This window comes from Phacochoerus africanus, chromosome X (assembly GCF_016906955.1).
Source record: "Phacochoerus africanus isolate WHEZ1 chromosome X, ROS_Pafr_v1, whole genome shotgun sequence".
NCBI lineage: Eukaryota > Metazoa > Chordata > Mammalia > Artiodactyla > Suidae > Phacochoerus > Phacochoerus africanus.
The window spans coordinates 119,094,309-119,114,137 of NC_062560.1; the positions used below are offsets into that span (position 1 = coordinate 119,094,309).

Genomic DNA, 19,829 nt, shown 5'->3' on the forward strand with positions numbered 1-19,829 from the left:
GCATTGCTGTGGCTGTGGCATAAGCTGGCAGCTGTAGCTCTGATTAGACCCCTAGCCTGGGACTCCACAGGCCGAGGGTGTGGCCCTGAAAAGCAAGAACGAACAAACAAACAATTTCATTTCTAGTGATCGGTCTGTTCAATTGATCTATTTCTTCTTGATTCAGTTTTGGTGGGCTATATGTCTCCAGAAAGTTGTCCATTTCTTCTAGGTTGTCAAATTTGTTGGCGTATAATTGTTGATAGTCTTCTCTCATGGTTTTTTGTATTTCTGCAGTATCAGTTGAGATGTCTCCTTTTTCAATTCTTATTTTGTTTATTTGAGTTCTTTCTCTCCTCTTCTTGGTGAGTCTGGCTAGAGGTTTGTCATTTTTGTTTACCTTTTCAAAGAACCAGCTCTTGGTTTTATTGATTTTTTTTATTGTTTTTTGAATCTCTATCATACTGATTTCCTCTCTGATCTTTATGATTTCCCCTCTTAGCTGACTTTAGGTTTTGTTTGTTCTTCTTTCTCTCATTCTTTTAGGTGGTAGGTGAACTTGTTGATTTGAGATTTCTCTTCTTTCCTGAGGAAGGCCTGTATCACTATGAATTTCCCTCTAAGCACTGCTTTTGTGGCATCCCATAGATTTTGAATGGTTGTGTTTTCACTATCATTTGTCTCGAGGTATTTTTTAATTCCCCTTTTGATTTCCTCATTGACCCATTCGTTTTTTCAGTAGCATGTTGTTTAGTCTCCATGTAGTAAGTCTTTTCTCATTTCTTTTCCTGTGGTTGATTTCTAATTTCATGCCATTGTGGTCAGAGAAGATACTTGAAATAACTAGTGTACTCTTAAATTTGTTGAGTTTAGTTTTGTGCCCTAGCATGTGGTCAATCCTTGAGAATGTTCCATGTGCACTTGAAAAAAATGTATATTCTGATTTTTTTGGATGGAATGTCCTGAAAATGCCAATCAAGTCTAACTTTTTGTTTTGTTTTGTTTTTTAGTCTGTACCATTTATTTTTTTTATTTTATTTTTGTCTTTTTTTTTGCTAGTTCTTGGGCTACTCCCACGGCATATGGAGGTTCCCAGGCTAGGGGTTGAATCGGAGCTGTAGCCACCGGCCTACGCCAGAGCCACAGCAACGCTGGATCCGAGCCGCGTCTGCAACCTACACCACAGCTCACGGCAACGCGGCAACGCCGGATCGTTAACCCACTGAGCAAGAGCAGGGACCGAACCCGCAACCTCATGGTTCCTAGTCGGATTCGTTAACCACTGCGCCACGACGGGAACTCCTGTACCATTTATTTTTTTTTCTACTGTTCAGCATGGTGACCCAGTTACATATACATGTATACATTCTTTTTTCTCATATTATCATGCTCCATCATAAGTGACTAGACATAGTTCCCAGAGCTACACAGCAGGATCTCATTGCTGATCCATTCCGAAGGCAATAGTTTGCATCTATTAACCCCAAGCTCCCAGTCCATCCCACTCCCTTCTCCTCCCCCTCCCCCATTGTGTCATTTAGGATCTCGGTTCTTACTGAATTTCTGTCTAGAGGATCTGTCCATTGATGTGAGTGGGGTGTTAACGTCTCCTACTATTATTGTATTCCCATCAATTTCTCCTTTTGTGTCTGTTAGTATTTATTGTATGTATCTGGGTGCTCCTATATTAGGGGCATATATATTGATGATTGTAATATCCTCTTTTTGAATGGATCCTTTTATCATTAAATAGTGTCCTTCTTTGTCTTTCTTTATGGCCTTCATTTTAAAGTCTATTTTGTCTCATATGAGTATTGCAACTCCTGCTTTCTTATCTCTTCCATTGGCATGAAATATCTTTTCCCGCCCCTTCACTTTCAATTTATACGTGCCCTCTGCCCTAAGGTGAGTCTCTTGTAGACAGCATATTGTAGGCTCTGGCTTTTTTATCCAATCTGCCACTCTGTGTCTTTTTTTCCACTCCATGTCTTTTGACTGGAGCATTGACATTTAAGGTAATAATTGATAAATATATATTTATTGCCATCTTAAACCTTATTTTCCGGTTGACTCTATGTTTCTCCTTTGTTCCTTTCTTTTTTTGTGTATGTGGTTGGGTTATTCCCTTTTATTTTATGCTTGTTTCCATTTTTTTTTTAGTTTTTGTGAATGTAATGTTTGGTTTTGATTTGTGGTTGCCCTGTTTTTTAAGTATGTTAGCCCCTTCCTATATCTGCTTGCTTTAGCCTGATAGTCTTATAGCCTCAAGCACATTCTGAAAAAAAGAATCTAGATTTTCTTACTTTCCTTCCCCACATTTTATGATTTTGAAGTCTTTTTTTTTTTTTTTGCCTTTCTAGGGCCATTCCCACGGCATATGGAGGTTCCCAGGCTAGGGGTCGAACTGGAGCTGTAGCCATGGGCCTACGTCAGAGCCACAGCAACACAGAATCCGAGCCACGTCTGCAACCTACACCACAGCTCACGGCAACGCCAGATCATTAACCCACTGAGCAAGGCCAGGGATTGAACCCGCAACCTCATGGTTCCTAGTTGGATTTGTTACCACTGCACCACAACAGGAACTCCTTGAAGTCCTTTTTTAACACCTTCATGTTTGTCCTTTTACTGTTCCTTGTGTTTAATAGTCACTTTTGCAATAGTGATTCCCTTTTAGATTTGTATACTGGCTTATTTAAGTGATTGCTTTCCATTGTGATTGTGATTTCCTCCATCCTGTTTCTTCTTACTTCTTTTTTATTTAGAGAAATCCTTTCAGTATTTCTTTTAGAATGGGTTTAGTATTGCTGTACTCTTTTAGTTTTTGTTTGTTGGAGAAATTCTTTATTTCTCCTTCTATTTTAAATGACATTCTTTCTGGATAGAGTATTCTAGGCTGCAAAGTTTTCCCTTTTAGAATTTCGAATATATCTTGCCACTCTTTTCTGGCCTGTAGAGAAATCAGCTGATAGCTTTATGGGGGTTCCCTTATAATTAATGCATTATTTTTCTCTCACTGCCTTTAGAATCCTCTCTTTATCTCTTACTTTTGCCATTTCTATTATAGCATGCCTTGGGGTAGGCCTATTTGTGCTCAACTTGTTTGGGGCCCTCTGTGCTTCCTGTATCTTGATAGCTGTTTCCTTTAGATTTGGAAAGTTTTCAGACATAAAATTTCTTCAAATATATTTTCAATCACCTTTTCTTTTTCTTTTCTTTCTGGAATCCCTGTTATGAGTAGTTTGGCCCACTTCATATTATCCCATAGATCTTCTATATTGCTTTCATGTTTTTTCATTTGGTGTTCTCTCTGCTGTCCTGATTGGATGATTTCCATTATTCTATCTTCCAAGTCATTAATTCGTTCCTCTGCATTATTCATTCTGCTCCTTAGTGTCTTTAACTCAATTTGCATCTCTGCAAATGAATTTTCTAATTTTTCTTGGCTCCTCCTTATATTTTCTAGTTCCTTTCTAAAATAATCTGCATTGCTATTTATATCCACCCTTAAGTCCTTCATATTCACCCTTTAGTCCTTCCGTATTTTCACTATCTCCTTTTTGAACTCAGTGTCTATCAGACTGTAGTTTTCTGTTTCACTGTTTGAATTCTCCTGTTCTTTTCACTGGGAATGGTTCCCAAGATTCTTCTTTTCACTTATATATTTCTTATTCTGTGAGTTTAGGGGAACCAACTACTGTAGTCTCGGAAGTCTATTTCTATGCAAGAGTGCCCCTTTGTATTTTGTGGAGGGTTACTATTTATTTTTGGTGTGAGAGTTTGGATATTTGCTGTCTCTTTCTTCAGTGTGAGCAGACTGTTTTCCCCTCGATAGGGTGCTGGGTGTGCTTCCAGGGAGAAGGAGGTAATGGGCAGGGCTAGTAGTCAGTGCCTACTTGCTGGGCTCTTGACAGTAGCAAGGACCTGCAGGAAGGTGGCACAGGCTACTCCTAGTTGTAGAGCCCTGGGAAGTGGTAATGAGCCTCAGGCAGATTTAGGCAGTGCCTGGAGCACTTGGCAGTGACAGCGGCAGGGTGTGTGAATACCTAGGGGAGTGAGAGTAACAATGGGTGGTGTTTGGTCGCAGTGCCATCCTCTGTGGTGCCTCTGAGGTGATTGGGGCTGCAAGTGGTGCCTGTTCACAGACCCCTAGTGATGGCAGTCCACGCCCACCTCTGGAGTCAGATAACTGCAGTAGTTTGCCCCCACCACCTATAGACCACACAAGAAGCACCCCGTCCTGCTTAGCCCACACAGGAGGTGTTGCACAGGCTGGTCCTAGTGGCAGGGTCCTGGGAAGTGACAGTGTTCAGGCATGTGTGGGCACTGCCCAGAGCATTTGGCAGTGGCAGCAGCAGGGCAGGTGTGTTCCCAGGGGAGTAAGAGCAACATCAGGTGGTGCTCAGTTGAAGTGCTCTCTTTTTTGCTGATCTCTGAGGTGACTGGGCCACAAGTGGAGCCTGTTCACAGACCCCTGGTGGTGGCGGGCCACGCCCATCTCTGGTTTCTGAGATGACCGCTGTGGTTTGTCCCTGCTGCCTCTTGATCATGCAAAAGACACCACAACACACTTAGCGCCCCACTGCCCTTAGCCCACACGATAGGTGTCCAGCCACCTCTAGCCTGCGCAAGAGGCACCTGGTCTCCTGTAGCCCAAGCAAGTGGCCTCTCGCCACCTGTAGCCTGCACCAGAGGTGCCCCGCCCTTCGAGAGTCCCCCATGCTCAGGGAGATTCCTATGGCGGTCTGCCCCTCCTCTTCCCACCCTCCCCAACAACGGCACCTTGCTTCTCCTATGGGCCCAGACTTCCTCTCAGGTTCCCTTGGCTGTGGCGTTCGGCTCCCCAGCCAGTGGCGCACCAATCCCTAGCCTCTTAGGCTGTCCCCACACAGCCAACCCTAGTCCTCTCCCCAGAACTGATCTCCGGAGCCTGAGTCTCAGCGCCCAGCCCCCACCTGTCTCAGGCTGTGGTGTCCTAGCCGGTGGGTTCAGATGATCTGTGCGGCTCTCACTCTGCTTTGCTGTTCTCAGTCCAGCTGCTGCACTTTTCTCGGCGACTTCGAGGTCCCTCCATCTTGGTTGATCTACCTGTTGGTTAGGTGGCTTCCCAGGATTTCCTTTTCTCTTTCACAGTTCCCTTTCAGGAGCACTAGTCCCATCCTGATTCCTTTTCTCTCTCTCTCTTTTTTTTTTCTTTTGTTCTACCCAGTTACGTGAAGAGTTTCTTGCCCTTTCTGGAGGTTTAAGTTCTTCTGCCAGCATTCAGTAGATGTTCTGTGTGAATCATTCTACATGTAGATATGTTTTTTTGATGTGTTTGTGGGAGAAGGTGAGCATGACACCTTATTCCTCCACCATCTTGATCCTTCTCCCTCAATGTCTTGTAATAACCTATAATGGAAAAGAATCTGAAAAATAGTATATATACATACATATACAACTGAATCACTCTGCTGTACATCTGAAGCTAACACAACATTATAAATTAACTATAATTCAATGGAAAATTATTAAAAGAATGGCGTGCACAGGCTAAATCTGAATGTTTCAAACTGTGTACTTGCAAATAATCCATGATATTTCAATTGAGCAATTTGTTGCTTTTTAATAAAAGCAACAAATGGAGAGAATTCTTGTCAAGTGAGCAATATCAGTAGATGAATTGGCTTTTATTACCATACGAAACCAAATTAAATTTGATGGAGCAGTGGTTCACTTGAACAAAAGTGATACAAATGATTCTGGTTGTGTACAGAATCATATAGCGCCAAACTAAAGTCACATGTAAAACTTCATCCTCTTCTCTTTAAAAGGTTAAGAACTTAGACTCCCTTTCCTGTGCTCTCTCTTGTTTATGCCACCTCCCTCTCTAGGCACCCCCACCCAAGGTGCAATAGAGATCCCTGTCTCTGGATGCTACCACTTCTCAGCCTCACGGCCACTGCACCAATTCAGATCTTTCTCTCTTGCCTGAAGCAAAATGAAACATGGTCTTGGCTAATCTCCCTACCTCCAGTCTCTTCTGTCTCCAGTGTGTCCTCCACGCTGCCATCAGCTTGATCTTTATAGAGCACTGCCCAAAATCCTTTCTTGGTTCCCACCGAGTACAGGATCATAGACCTTAGTGTGGCATTCACAGCCCACAAGTAGGACTTTTTCTACGTCTTCAGCCTCGATTCCCACAACATCTCTCCATCCCCTTTCTCTGCAGCCTTGCTATTTACTTACGTACTTAATCATTTTCTTTTTTTGGCCACACCTGTGGTATATGGAGTTCTTGGGGCCAGGGATCAGATCTGAGTCACAGCTGCAACCTACGCTGCAGCTGTGGCAATGCGGGATCCTTTAACCCACTGTGTCGGGTGGGTGTTCTGGTGATGGAGAGATGCCGCAGATCCCCTTGAGCCGCAGTGCGAACTCTAGCCTTGCTATTTAACCATGTGAAGTTGCCTGACTCCAGGGCCTATGACTGTCTTTTTCATGCTGTTCTATCAGTCTCAAATGTCCACCACTCCTTCTCTTCCTATAAAAGTCCTGCACACCGAAGAAGGTGCAGCTTAAATGATTTCTTCTCCAAGAAGCCCCTTCTTCGGCCCTTTCGCAGACCCTGGCTCTGTGGTAGAATGGCTCCCATCATTCTGTGACAAGACATGGTCCCCTGTTGACTTTGTCTCTCCAACCCTATATTGTGAGTCCTGTGACTTCCTGTTGCCCCCAGATCCTTGCACATTTCCTGACATATAGAATACCTTAAACATATTTATGGAATAAATAAATTGTTGGCTTTGGCAAAGGTTTTCGAACACATGTCAAAAGTCCCAGATTGTTTCATATTTAAATTAAAAATTCAGGAAATGTTTTGAATAATGTCTATTAAGTGTCATACATGGGTTTTGTTTTTTGGTTTTTTTCCTCATCAGGGATTTCCAAAATTCACATATATAAGGATATTGATAAAATCTAAGAGTAAAACATACATGGTTTTGTACACTTCTGCTAAATTTCATTGACATTTCCATAGAAAATAACATATTTTAAAAATAAACGAGCTCTTAATTACTTTTTAAAAACAAGAGCCTTTTTGTCTCAATGGAGATTTCCTTTAACACACAAAACACTCACTTGTAAAATGAGTTTTGAGCGGAGTTGCTACCCCAAGAATTCAGCTGGAGATTTAATCTAGGTTTTTAGTAACTGAAAAGATTATTTTGTCTTTCTTTTGGTAATGATTTGCTTTTGTCTATCTACCCTCCAACTGAGAAGAGGTTCATGATCAAGGTGGCTAGAAACATAGTCAACCTTATTAAAGGCAGCTTGGGAGATAGTTGTAAAAGTCAATGAACAGAGAGGCAGGATACCTGAGTTCTGGTTCATTGATTCTGGCATTAACAAGCAAGTGACCTTGGCCTGTTCTAGCCGCTCCTGGCTGCAGTTTCTCTCAGTGTAAAATGAGGGTCCCTGATTGAATGATTTCTGAGAACTCTTCCTGTTCTAACCGCTAGGTTTGGAGAATGCATTTGGTTTTGAGGTGGCACCTGGTGTGTACAGCAGCCCTGAGGACTGGACACATTGCCTGCCAATCCATCTTTCTTCTCCTACCATCATGCATCAAGATGTGTTTTTTTTTTTTTAAATAACTGCTTTATTGAGATATAATTCAATACCGTAAAATTCATCCATGTGAAATACATAATTTCATGATTTTTAGTACATTTAAAAGAGTCTCGTGGGAGTTCCTCTGTGGTCTAGTGGTTAGTACTTGGCGCTTTCACTGCTGGCTGTGGCCTGGGTTCGATCCCTGGTCTAGGAACTGAGATCCCACATCAAGACGCTGCATGCTGCGGCAAAAAAAAAAAAAAAAAAGAGTTGTGAGACCACCATCCATCGTCACAATCACAATCAATTTTAGAACTTTTTCATCACCCCAAAAGAAACCCTGTACCCATTAACAGGCACCCCATTTCCTCTCAATCCTGCCAGCCCTAGGCAACCACTGATCTACTTTCTGTCTCTGTGGATGAGCCTATTCTAGACAATCCCATAAATGGAGTCATATAATATGTAGTCTTTTATGACTGGCTTTTTTCACTTAGCAGAACATTTTCAAGGTTCATCCACATTGTAGTATGTCTCAATACTTCATTTCTTTTTTAAAAATACACTTTACTTTTTAGAACAATTTTAGATTTCTGAAAAATTGAGAATAAAGTACAGAGAGTTCCTATATACTGCCATAACCCGTTTCCTCATTTATTAACCTCTTACAGGGTACATGTGTTACATTAATGTACCAATATTTATACATTATCGCTAAATAAATGTATGCTTTCTGATTTCCTCAGTTTTTTTTTTTTTAACTGCTCCAGGATCCCATCCAGGATTCCACATTACTTTTCCATAACATCGAATCATTCAGGCCTCCTTAGGCTCCTCTTGGCTGTGACAGTTTCTCAGACTTTCCTTGTTTTTAAATGACCTTGACAGTTTTGAGGATTGCTGGTCAGATTTTTTTTTTCTATTTTTTTTCTTTTTTTTGCTATTTCTTTGGGCCGCTTCTGCGGCATATGGAGGTTCCCAGGCTAGGGGTCGAATCAGAGCTGTAGCCACCGGCCTACGCCAGAGCCACAGCAACGCGGGATCCGAGCCGCGTCTGCAACCTACACCACAGCTCACGGCAACGCCGGATCGTCAACCCACTGAGCAAGGGCAGGGACCGAACCCGCAACCTCATGGTTCCTAGTCGGATTCGTTAACCACTGCGCCACGACGGGAACTCCTGCTGGTCAGATATTTTGTAGTGTATCCTCATTGAGAATTTGTCAGATGTTTCTCTCATGATTAGATGAATTATGGGTTTGAGGGAGGAAGACCACAGAGGAAAACCGCTGTTTTTATCACATCAAGGTACGTAGATCAATATGACTTATCACTGCTGATGACTTTCATCTTCTGGCCGAGGTTAGACTTCTCCGCTGCAGAATTGCTCTTTCCCCCCCTTTCCCTACTATTCTCTTTGGAAGGTAGTCCATCTGAGTAGCCCACACTTATGGGGTGGAGAGTTATGCTCCACCTCCCTGAAGCCAGAGTATTTACATAAATTATTTAGACCTGTGTACAGAAGATCTCTTTTATGTGTTCTTTTTTATGTGTCCTCTCGTTTATGTGTTTACTTAATTATTCATTTATATCAGTATGGATGCATGCTTTTTTTTTTTTTTTTTTTAAGGGCTGAACCGGAAGCATATGGAAGTTCCCAGGCTAGGGGTCAAATCAGAGCCACAGCTTCCGGCCTACCCGACAGCCTCAGCAACGTGGGGTCCGAGCCATGTCTGTGACCTACACCACAGCTCATGGCAACACGGGATCCTTAACCCACTGAGCAAGGCCAGGGATTAAACCCACACCCTCATGGATACCAGTCAGGTTCGTTACTGCTGAGCCACAACTTTGGGTTATAGTCTAATACTACTTTATGCAGTTTGTTGCTCAAATTGTTCCAGATTTGCTTAATAGGAGCTCTTTTACGTGGCTCCTCTGTCCCTTTGACACACTCCCATTATTGTGGCCCTTCCTTCCTTCCTTTCTTCCTTCCATCCTTCCTTCTTTCTTACCTTTCCTTACTTTTTGGCTCTGCAGGATGTTCCAGACTCATTTTATATATTTCTGGCCCCAGTTCTAGGAGCAGCCATTTTCCCAAAGATCCCTGGTTCCTTTTGTTGGAGAATGATATTGGAAACTAAAGGTCTGGATTCTAGATGTGTTTGTTGCTATTGGGATGTCACTGTTTCTAGGCCTTCGCATCAGTTGACAGAGCTTAGTGGTACATGTATGTATACTAACTTTGTCTATATATCCAAGTCCGCAATTTCTCTTTATCGCAGAATAATACTCCATTGTATACGTACACCACATGGTATTCACCCATTAATCAGTTAATAGACAATTGGGTTGTTTCCACTTTGGGGCTATTATGAATAATGCTGCTCTGAACATCAGTGCACACTTTTTTGAGAGGATATATGTTTCAGTTATCTCTAGGAGTAGAATTGCTGGGTCATATGGTAACTCGATGTTTAACCTTGCGAATAATTGTCAGACTGTTTTCCAAAGTGGCTTTGCCACTTTACATTCCCACTAGCCCGATATAAGGATTCAAATTTTGCCACATCCTCAGCAACACTTGTCACTGCCTTTTTTTTTGTCTTTTTTTTTTGTCTTTTTAGGGCCTCACCTGCAGCATATGGAAGTTCCCAGGCTAGGGGTCGAATCAGAGCTATAGCTGGCGGCCTACACCACAGCCAGAGCAACGCGGGATCCAAGCCACATCTGCAACCTATACCACAGCCTCACGGCAACGCCGGATCGTTAACCCACTGAGCAAGGCCAGGGATCGAACCTGCGTCCTCATGGATGCTAGTCACTGAGCCATGACAGGAACTCCCCTTTGCTCATTTTTAATTGAGTAATTTTTTTTATTATTGAGTTTTAATTCTTTATTTAGTCATGATGCAAGCCCCTTAGATACATGATTCGTACATATCTTTCCTATTCTGTAAATTATTTCTTCACTTTGTTGATGGTGTCCCTTGAAGCAAAAGAAAAAAAGCTTAATTTTGATGAAGTATACTTTATTTTTTCTTTTGTGTTTAGGTTTTGATGTCTGTCATATGATCTGTTCATTTTGAATGGTGATGTTTTATTTTGCCTTCTTTCTATAGAAGAACTGGCCCCAGAAATGAGTAATTTCATTTGTGATGGTAGGAGATATAGACACTGACCAGAGAGCATTATCTCTCCCTTGAAGAGTCAATGGAGGCTCCTAAGACAGGTGATAATCATCCCTAACACATACCGCACAATGGCTGTATGGCTGTGGGCCAGACACTGTGCTCAGCTCTCAAAACATCTTTTTTTTTTTTTTTTTGAATCCTCAAAAGAAACCAGAGACATTGTTGTTGTTCCCACTTGAGGCTCAGTGTACATGACGTCTTCAAGAGCCTACAGCTGGTAAGGGATGGAGCCAAGGTGACAGATTCAGTTTTCACGTTCACAAGCTTGCACTCATCCTGTTAGCAGGAAAGAAATTATGTCCCCTTTTTGCCCCTTTCATGGCCACCCCTTCAGGCTACGGAGTTCCCAGGCCAGGGATCAGATCCAAGCTGCACTTGCAACCTATGTCATAGCTACGGTAATGCCAGATCTCTAACCCACTGGGCCAGGATGGGGATTGAACCTGCGTCCCAGTGCTCCAGAGATGCTGCTAATCCTGTTGCGCCACAGCGGGAACTCCCAAGAAATTCTGTACTTTTGCTAGTAGATTTTTTGGGGGTCAGGAAATCTGTGCTTGATGTGGAGGTTTGGGGAAGTCCCACAGATGCAAAATAATTATGCACCTTGCACCATAATCTTTGTGTGAGAAAATGACTGGACTTCAAAACGTGGAGTTCCCTGGTGGCCTAGCGGTTAAGGATCCATCATTGTCACTGCAGCAGCTTGGGTCACTGCTATGGCTTGGGTTCAATCCCTGACCCGGAAACTTCTGCAAGCTGCAGGCGTGGCCCCTAAAAATGTATTCAGATATGAAACCCTCAACAACCACGATCTATTTATTCGACAAACATTTCTCAAGCGGGGGCCTGGTTGGGGTTGAAGGAGAGAGGAGTAGAAGTACATGGAATTGATCAGGCAAAGCTTTGGCGGAGGGGGGACATTTTTTTTCCAAGAGCAATCAATAGGAGGCCACCAGATTATGAGGAAGGGAAGTGACAGTGGTAGGATTTATGTTTGAAAAGTGGAGGGAGTGCTCTATGGAGAGTGGGCTGATGAGGAGCAGAGTGGATGCAGGGAGAATAGGTCGCAGGCCAGGACCGTGGTCCAGCAAGCCGACGGCGGATGAAGATGGTGGGGATGGGGAGAAGGGACACAGCACCTTGTGTTCCATTCAGCTGCATGGATGCTGGTTGGGTGCGCATCTGGCCCCTCCTCTGCCTGGCCCAGGACCCAACCCCCGGGCTGGCTCTCCACCCCCACCCCCCCCAAGAGGGCAGGAAGAGGTGCCCAGGCCCCTGGGTTTACGTGCCTTCTGGTTCCTCAGTGGCCCCTGCTTCCCGCTGCCCAAGCTGTTCAGCTTGGCTCCCAAGGAGGTCTTTTTCTCCAGTGAGTGGGTCTGAAGAATGACGGAGCCGTCACTAATCTGCTCCTGCTCCCGCTTTCTGAGGAGGGTGCTTGGCAGGGGGTTACTCTGGTGTGTTGGCTGCAGCCCCCAGCCCGGAGAACTAGGGAATTAGTGCTCCTGGGGCTCCCCGCCCCCTCCTCACCCCAAAACAATCGAGGGGAAGGCCTGAACTTTTCTTCTTTCATAAGGAGACACATTTCTGTATTTGTGATTGGGACCGAATGTATTTTAAAACTGCCTTTTCTGGTGATACCAGGAGTACAATCCTATCAGAAAATTGCAAAGTACGAAGAAATAGAAGGAAGACTGACCCGTATTCAAAATACTACCCTGCATTTCTGTGTATTTTCCCAGTCATGTATACCTCTTTTTAAATAGGTCCTACATACCGAACATACTTTTTGTACATCTCACTCTTTTCAGTTTGCGTTTTAAGCGTTTCCCTTAACGCTTAAGCGTGTCGAGAAATCTCTGCACACACCATTTTTACTATCTGCAAAGTGGTCTTTTTTGGGACAACATATTTTCCATGAGCTTTTCCTAGCTGTCCAACAGTTGGGTTGCGTGTGACTTTTACTGTGGCAAGGACGTCTGTGATGAACGTCTCTGTGCATAAATCTTTACCTGCATTTTGGATGCCCTCTCCGCTTGTAGATTCCTAGGAGGGAGCTCAATGAGAGGAGTGGTATAGACGAAACGAGGAAAGACAATCTCTCTGTAGGCTAGAGAATTCCCACCAAAAGGTAACTCTGCGGCTGTCAGGGGACGCTGAGAGACCGGCCCTTTCTCGCTCTGGAGGGACCCCGTGCTTCCCACCCACATCACTTCACCATTCGCCAGGCGGTGGCCACTAGGTGTCTGTGTCAGGAATTACCTCTTTTCTCCAGAGAACCGGCTGGATGAAGGGCCTGAGAGGCAGCTGGGGCCAGGCTTTCATCGGCTTCTCTCCATCTTGGGGCAGGGCCGAGAGCCCTCCGGGGCTGGGAGTCTGGTTGCGCTGCGCAGCCAGAGAACCAGCGCAGCACCCGTGAGCGCTGTCATTTCCCCTTTAGGGGCCAGTTTCCTCCTATGGAAAAACTAGCGGGGGGGGGGGGGGGGGGAGGCAGGAGTTGGGGACGGACCAGATTTTGTTTTGTTACTGTGGCCGTTTTAAGCAGCAGAGCCCTTATTTCAAATTACATTTTACCACAACCCTAATCTGTAAGACAGATTAAGGGGCGACTGTCCCGCAAGAAGTGGGGGCGGGAGGAGGGGCTGCTCTAGTCTGAAAACTCTAGGCCAGTACAGTTCTCTCCCCTGTTGCTGAAGTTAACAAACGATTATCTTTCATCTGTATTTAAAGCCTCCAAATGTGCTGATTGATGAAATCCTTTCTCTTAAAGGCAATTTGGAAATCAGACAAAGTCGAGCACAAAGCCGTGGCTACTGAGAGAGGGAGTGAGCCGTGTGTGAGACCGGCGGCAAGGGTGACCCTGGCACTTCTAAGAAGGCAGCAGCACAATGGACTCTTCGAAAGAAGCAGTGTCAGTTTATTCCCGCGTTGGCACCGCCCCCTCAGTGGGGCGGAATGGCTTGTTTTCACCCTCCCTTTCCTGGAGTCTTTCAGACCAAACTTGTGTCCACAATCGCTGGCAATCCGAACCCTGAGTAACCTACGGACAGGTATTTTGTGGAGGCCCAAACACTGTGAAAGATACGAATAGGGGGGTGGATGTGACAAGAGTTTCCTCCCGCCCCTGGGACCTGGAGCTCGGGGTGGGGGTGGGAGCAAGGAGGCTCGCCGACCCGGCAGCCGGTGGCTTTGCTCCAATCACTGCAGACCCGAGCTGCTCGGAGGGGCCCGAGGTCCGCCGGCCCTGGGACGGGGAGAGGGGGCAGTGGCACAGAGGCCTCGCCCACGCCGGGACGCAGCAGGCCCGTGCATCCCCGCCGCGAGCCCTCGCACCCGCAGGGGTACGGTCGAGCAGGGGGTGCGGCGGGGCGGGGGAGGGGTGGCTCTGCCTTCCCCCGGGAGACCCGACCTTTCTCCGAGAGGCGTGGTGAGCTTAGCCTCCAGGATCCGCAGTGATGTGTAAAAAGCGGGCATGACCCCCGAAGCTGCGCAGAGCCCCCGCCCCTCCCCCCAGCCCGCCCCGGCTCGCAGGTGAATGGCCGGCCCGCACAAAGGAAGCCGGTAGGAAATGTGGAATTCGGGCCAATTTACGGGAGATCCTGTCGCCCAGAACCCAGCAGACCTCAAGCAAAGAAACCTGTGGTCAGAAGTGGATAAGGATAAAAACCAGTACACCAGGCCGAGCTTATTGGAAAGCCCGGGTTTAGTTATTCTGGGATAGCGAGGTAACAGGATTAGAGGGATTAAGGAAATCACCTCAAACAGCTGAGGAGGGGGTAAAAAAACACTGGTTCTGTTTGTTTTCTTCCTAGGCCCCAAACAGATACACTGGGGCCGTGTGGCCAGGCGCGAAACGAAAAGGCTTTGGGGGGCACAGTGGATACCCAAGGGTCAGGGATGGAGGGAGGGTGGGGGGAGGGAAGAAGTCGAACCCGAGGCTTGGGATGAGAGGGAGCCTCTTCTAGAAAAGGAGTCAGCGGACTGGGTTGACAAGTCCAAAAGAGAAAGCCATCGGAGGAGTTTGAGAGCGCCTGTAAGATCTCAGGTGGCCTGTAAAAAAACCCCACAAAACCAAAAAACCCACGCCTTCCAGCGTTGAACGCTGGCTCCACTGCTTGAGCCATCTCGGCTGAAAGGTGCTCCTTTCCTGCGAGGGATTCCTGTAACCATTTTTGTTTAAGAGGCTAATAGAGATTTCCGAAGGGTTTTCGTTTTGTAACTATTTCACCTGGGCTCCAGTGTCTTCCCGCCCGGGTGCACAAAGGTAAAGGTGCCCCTGTGGGGGCCGGTCTCCGCGGCGGCGGCGGCCTCTCCCTGCCCCGCGTGGCCGTCGCCTCCGGCCCTCATCCCGCGACCGCTCGCCGCGAGCAACAAGTGCGTGGCCGCGGGGTGCTCGCTCCCCAGAGACGCTCCCGGGAAGACAAACCGCTTTCTCCTCCGAGTTTCAGCTGAAAATGTCGAGTGGCGCTGTTTGGGGGACCACCAGTAGTTGTAAAGAAACCATTTCAGAGCACGCTCGTCTCCCCGCCCCCCCCCACAGGCCACCTCCCCCCCGCCCCGGAACGGGTCCAGGGCCGCAATACCGAGTTATGGTCCCCTCCCCAACCCGTACCTAAAGTTTTAGGCCCGCAAAATTACCAGGACTCCATTATGTTGGTTATAAAATTTATTGATCTCTCATTTAGGAATTAAGAGTAAAACCTTGAAAAACCTGAAACAAAACAGCCCCTTCCCTACCACCCAAACGAAATCCAAATACCTTAGCGCGACGAAATATCAAACAGATCACGGCAGAAATCACCAACTCAACAGCCTAAATGCGGACTGGACAGAAGCTGTCCCGCGGCCAGGGGCGGCGAGGCGGGAGACACACGCACACCTGGCTATAAATTAACATCGGCCCTCGGCTGCCGCGCCGCTCTGCGCGGCCAGCCCCCCACCTCCCGCCCCCAAGCCCACGAGGAAAACAGATGCAGCGCGACTGGGGGGGGGGGGAGGCGTTGCAGTTCTCAGGCCAGCCTCACCCGAGAGTACGTTTCTCCCATTCACTCACTCCTCGGCTAACAGCAAACTAACGAGACAATATTTTCAAATGCAACAGAAAAATCCAGGAACACAGGAGGAGGAGGAGGGGGGCTGCTTTTTCTTTGCAAACAACACAGCGATTCCCAGCCTACAAAAGGGGAGGGAGGGGCAGCGGCGAGGGGCCGGCGAGCTCTAGAAAGTCCCATTTCCGCTGCTCCCGGACTCCTTTTTGCTTTTGTACAAAACCCGACAGCTACTGCAAAACTTTCTGTCCTCCCCATCATCGGTACAAGGCAACAGTCCCAGGCAAGCAAAGCTAAACAAGGCGTCCCAACTCGGGGGTGCGGGGCGGGGTGGGGCGGAGGGGCGGCGAGCGCAGGCTGGCGCTCAGATGTGGGTCAGCGGCACGGTTCCGTTGACGGCAGTCCCGGCGCCTTGGTAGTGCTGGTGCACGCTGTGCAGGCGGCCGCCCGGCAGTGGCGACGCGGCGTCAGCCGCGTCCCCGCCGGGCGGCAGGTACATGCTGATCATGTCGCGCAGGTCGCCGAGGCAGGCGCGCTGCGAGTGCGAGGCGATGGCGGGCGGCGGCGAGCTGGGCTCGGTCTTCACCACCGTGCCCATGGGGCCCAGGCTCATGGCGGCCGCGGCGGCCGCGGCGGCGGCGGCCGTGGCGGGCTGCTGCCCGTAGGCGGCGGCCGCGGCGGCGGCGGCGGAGGGCGCCATGCCCCCGTAGCCCGAGGCGGCGGCGGCGGCGGCGGCGGCGTTCATGTAGCTCTGGGCGCCGGGCGGCATCATGGGGCTGTACTGCAGGCCGGCCATGTCGTAGCGGTGCATCTGCGGCAGCGCGGGCGGCGGCGGCGGGCTGCTCATGGTGGCGGGCTGCGCGTAGCCCAGCTGCTCCTGCACCAGCGAGTACGCGCCGTTGGCCCAGCCGTTCACGTGTGTGTACGTGTCCAGGCGCTGGCCCACGCCCACCGGGCTGCTGGCGGCAGCGGCGGCAGCGGCGGCCGCAGCGGCGGCCGCAGCGCCGGGGGGCAGCAGGCCGCCGGGCAGCGAGTACTTGTCCTTCTTGAGCAGCGTCTTGGTCTTGCGGCGCGGCCGGTACTTGTAGTCCGGGTACTCTTTCATGTGCACGGCGCGCAGCCGCTTGGCCTCGTCGATGAACGGCCGCTTCTCCGCGTCGGTCAGCAGTTTCCAGTCGGCGCCCAAGCGCTTGCTGATCTCAGAGTTGTGCATCTTGGGGTTCTCCAGGGCCATCTTGCGCCGCTGCCCGCGGGACCACACCATGAAGGCGTTCATGGGCCGCTTCACGCGGTCCTGATCGCTGCCCCCGCCGCCCCCGCCGCCGCCGCTCGCGCCCCCGCCGCTGCCACCGCCTGCGTTCGCCCCGCCGGCTGCGTTCGCGCCACTCTTGCCTGCGCCGCCGGGGGCTGCGGGGCCGCCCGCGCCTGCCGCCGGGGTGGGTGGCCCCACGGGGTTCTTGAGCTCAGTCTCCAGCAGGCTGTACATGGCCGGGGCGGGAAGAAGGTGCGCCAGAGTGGCGGGAGGAGAAGGCGCTCCCGGAGCTGGAGCGGCCACGGTGAAAAGGCCTGAGGACTCCGTCGGAGGGGCGCTCGGGGGCCGGTGGGCCGGCGGGTCGGGCGGGAAGGGCAGGCGTGACGAAGCGCTCCGCGCCAAGTCAGCGGGAACCTGCAGGCTACTCGCACCTGATGCGTTGTCTCGGGCTGGTCGCATTCGCAGTCTGGCCGGGCGCTCTCCGGGCCTCTTATATACCTGCTCGGATCCCCCGGGTTGGGGCTCGGTCCGCCCCTAGCCACCCGGAGGCCCCGTGATTGACAGGCACGCAGAGATGCGCCCTGGCCAATCATCACGGAGCCCCCGTTCGGCCCTGGTGGAAAAAAAAAAAGTTAGGGGAGTCCTTTCGTTCACCCCCACGCCCCTCTTAGGCCCGGTGACGTGATGAGAGTTATTCAGGAGGCGGGAGTCCCGGAGGAGCCGCTCCGAGACCACCAATTAGGGTCTCAAAAAGTTTGAAAGAATGAAACTCGAGGAGGTGACGAAGGGGGGAGGGGGCGCGCGAGCAGGTTCGGGGGGAGGGGGCAGAGGGGCGCCCACGGGGTTCAGAAAACAACTTTTCAGCCCTGTCAGGGCCGAGGGGCGTCCGGTCCAGGGGCCACCCTGCAGAGCTTCCCGCTGTCTGCGCGCAGGTCCTCAGACCGCATCTGCTGCGAGCACTAGGGACACTGGGCATCGCCAGCTATCCAGGCGGGCTTGGGGCTTAGGTGCCCTGAGCTGCGCCTCCAACAAGCCCTCCCTGGCTGGAATCGGCCCCTGTCCAGCCGGGCCTCCCCCGGGAAGCCGCGGGCCAGAGCGCCTATGACAGAGCGGGGATCAGGGAGCCGGGCGCGGGAGACAGGCTTCGGGACCGCGGAGCGCACGAGGGCTGCGAGGCTCTCCGGTGGTTGGCGCGAGGGCGAGCAGGCAGATGCCCACTGCCCGGGCCGGGCGGAGGAGCTCACAGGCGGTGGTGCGGGAAGTGTGTGGGGGGCGGAGGGGGTGAAGCGGGCTCGGCTCTCTTCTCCGGGCCCCCGCTTAGCGGCCCCTTTTTGTCTCTGCTCTCTGGCCATTTCGGTTTTTCCAGTCCGATGCCCCTGAGGGGGAGGGTCGGGCCCCTTGGAAAATCCGTTTTCATGGCAACACGGAGCCTCTCCAAGTGAAAGAAAAGTTTCTTGGAGGGGGGGGACGGTGGCCAGAGAGGAGCCGAGGCCGTCCTCGGGGCGAACCTCCGGGCCCCCTCCACTGGCCGCGCACCTGCCAGGACCACTGAGCGCTGCTCTCGCCGCGCAGCCGCGCCGCCTCCCCGGGAAGCAGGCTCTGCTAACGGACTCCGTCCTCCCCTTTTTTTTTTTTTTTTTTGTTGTTGTTGTTGTTTTTTTGTTTTTTGTTTTTTTGTTTGTTTGTTTTACAGCCTTCCTGACCGGAGGCTCCGAGCCCGACACTCACCCGCTTGTCGGGTTGTTTGCCAAAGACTAGAGGCGCGGGAACCCTGGCTGCGGGGAGAGGGAACCCAGACTATCGCCTCCGCCAGCCCAAGCGAGTGGCACAGCGTTTGAAACTCCCGGAGCTGCCCGAGTCGACGGGTGGGAAGGAGAAGCCAGCTGGGCAGGAATGGCAGAGACTGAAATAAGGTGTTCGCACGGTGTGGCCCACCAACTCCCCAGCCTCCTGCAAAGGTGGGGAACCAAAAGAAAGGCGTAAATCCTAACTATGAAAACCAACCAACCAACCTAGGCTTTTAGCTCCTTAGTACTAAAGCAAGACCCGGCCATTCTGGGACGCCTGCACCCCGGGAGTTTTCCTCCTTTCCTGCACAAATTTTAAAGTGTGCATGCCATGGTGGCTGGGGCGGGGGTGGGGGGGGTGGGGGGGTGGGAGCAAAGCAGGCCAGCCTGCCCTGGGGCTGGCGGAACGCTGACAGCAGAACCCCAGCTTTCAGTAGCATCCTCTCCTGGAAGTTTGGGGTCTGGAAACTCGCCCCTTAAGTTTAGGTTCCACCTGGTCTACTTTCTCTTGCTCATCTGGACGGAAGGAAGCAATCGTTTGAATGGGTGTATGGATTTAGGGTTTTAAAGTAAACTATGTGGAATTGTTCTGTGTATGTCGTGTGTGTGTGTGTGTGTGTGGCGCGTGCGAATGCACGCACACGGGTGTGTTCACTTAAGCTGACATGGACTGGAAGGCATGTCTCAGAAAAGGGAGTGATTGGACAATCCCCACCTGCACCTGTTTTCTTGCCAAACTGGCTGACACAGTCACATTTCCTAGGCAAACCCACCTTCTCTCAAAGAAGCCAATGTGCAGTAGCCCTGCTCTCCTGCCGCCTTCTCCAGGCGCCCTCTCGGTTTTCTGGGCCTCCGAGGCTGTTGCTAAGGGAAGCGCGTTTCAGGAAACTACCCAACCGACGCGCGGCCTGGGGTCCAGTAGCCTGACAGATGTCAGGATTCTTTCCAAGTTTTAGGACCCAAGTAAGCGGTTGTG

At 49.9% G+C, this 19,829-nt stretch overlaps 1 protein-coding gene and 1 long non-coding RNA gene across 3 annotated transcripts; one reads left to right on the forward strand and one right to left on the reverse strand.

The window, feature by feature from the left end:
- Nucleotides 1-13,541: 13,541 nt before the first annotated feature.
- Nucleotides 13,542-19,441, forward strand: LOC125118421 (uncharacterized). The gene is made up of 2 exons (XR_007132825.1): nt 13,542-13,816; nt 18,760-19,441. It is a non-coding gene; the product is annotated as an uncharacterized LOC125118421 (long non-coding RNA).
- Nucleotides 16,152-17,575, reverse strand: SOX3 (SRY-box transcription factor 3). Of its 2 annotated transcripts, XM_047764909.1 has the most exons (2): nt 16,510-17,105; nt 16,179-16,422 (listed from the first exon to the last, which is right to left on the reverse strand). In XM_047764909.1, exons 1-2 carry the CDS (start codon nt 17,088-17,090, stop codon nt 16,179-16,181), a joined length of 825 nt encoding a protein of 274 aa, XP_047620865.1. In that variant the 5' UTR covers nt 17,091-17,105. The 2 variants fall into 2 exon arrangements, with proteins under 2 accessions (XP_047620863.1, XP_047620865.1); XM_047764907.1 differs by having other exon boundaries at nt 16,152-17,575.
- Nucleotides 19,442-19,829: the final 388 nt, after the last annotated feature.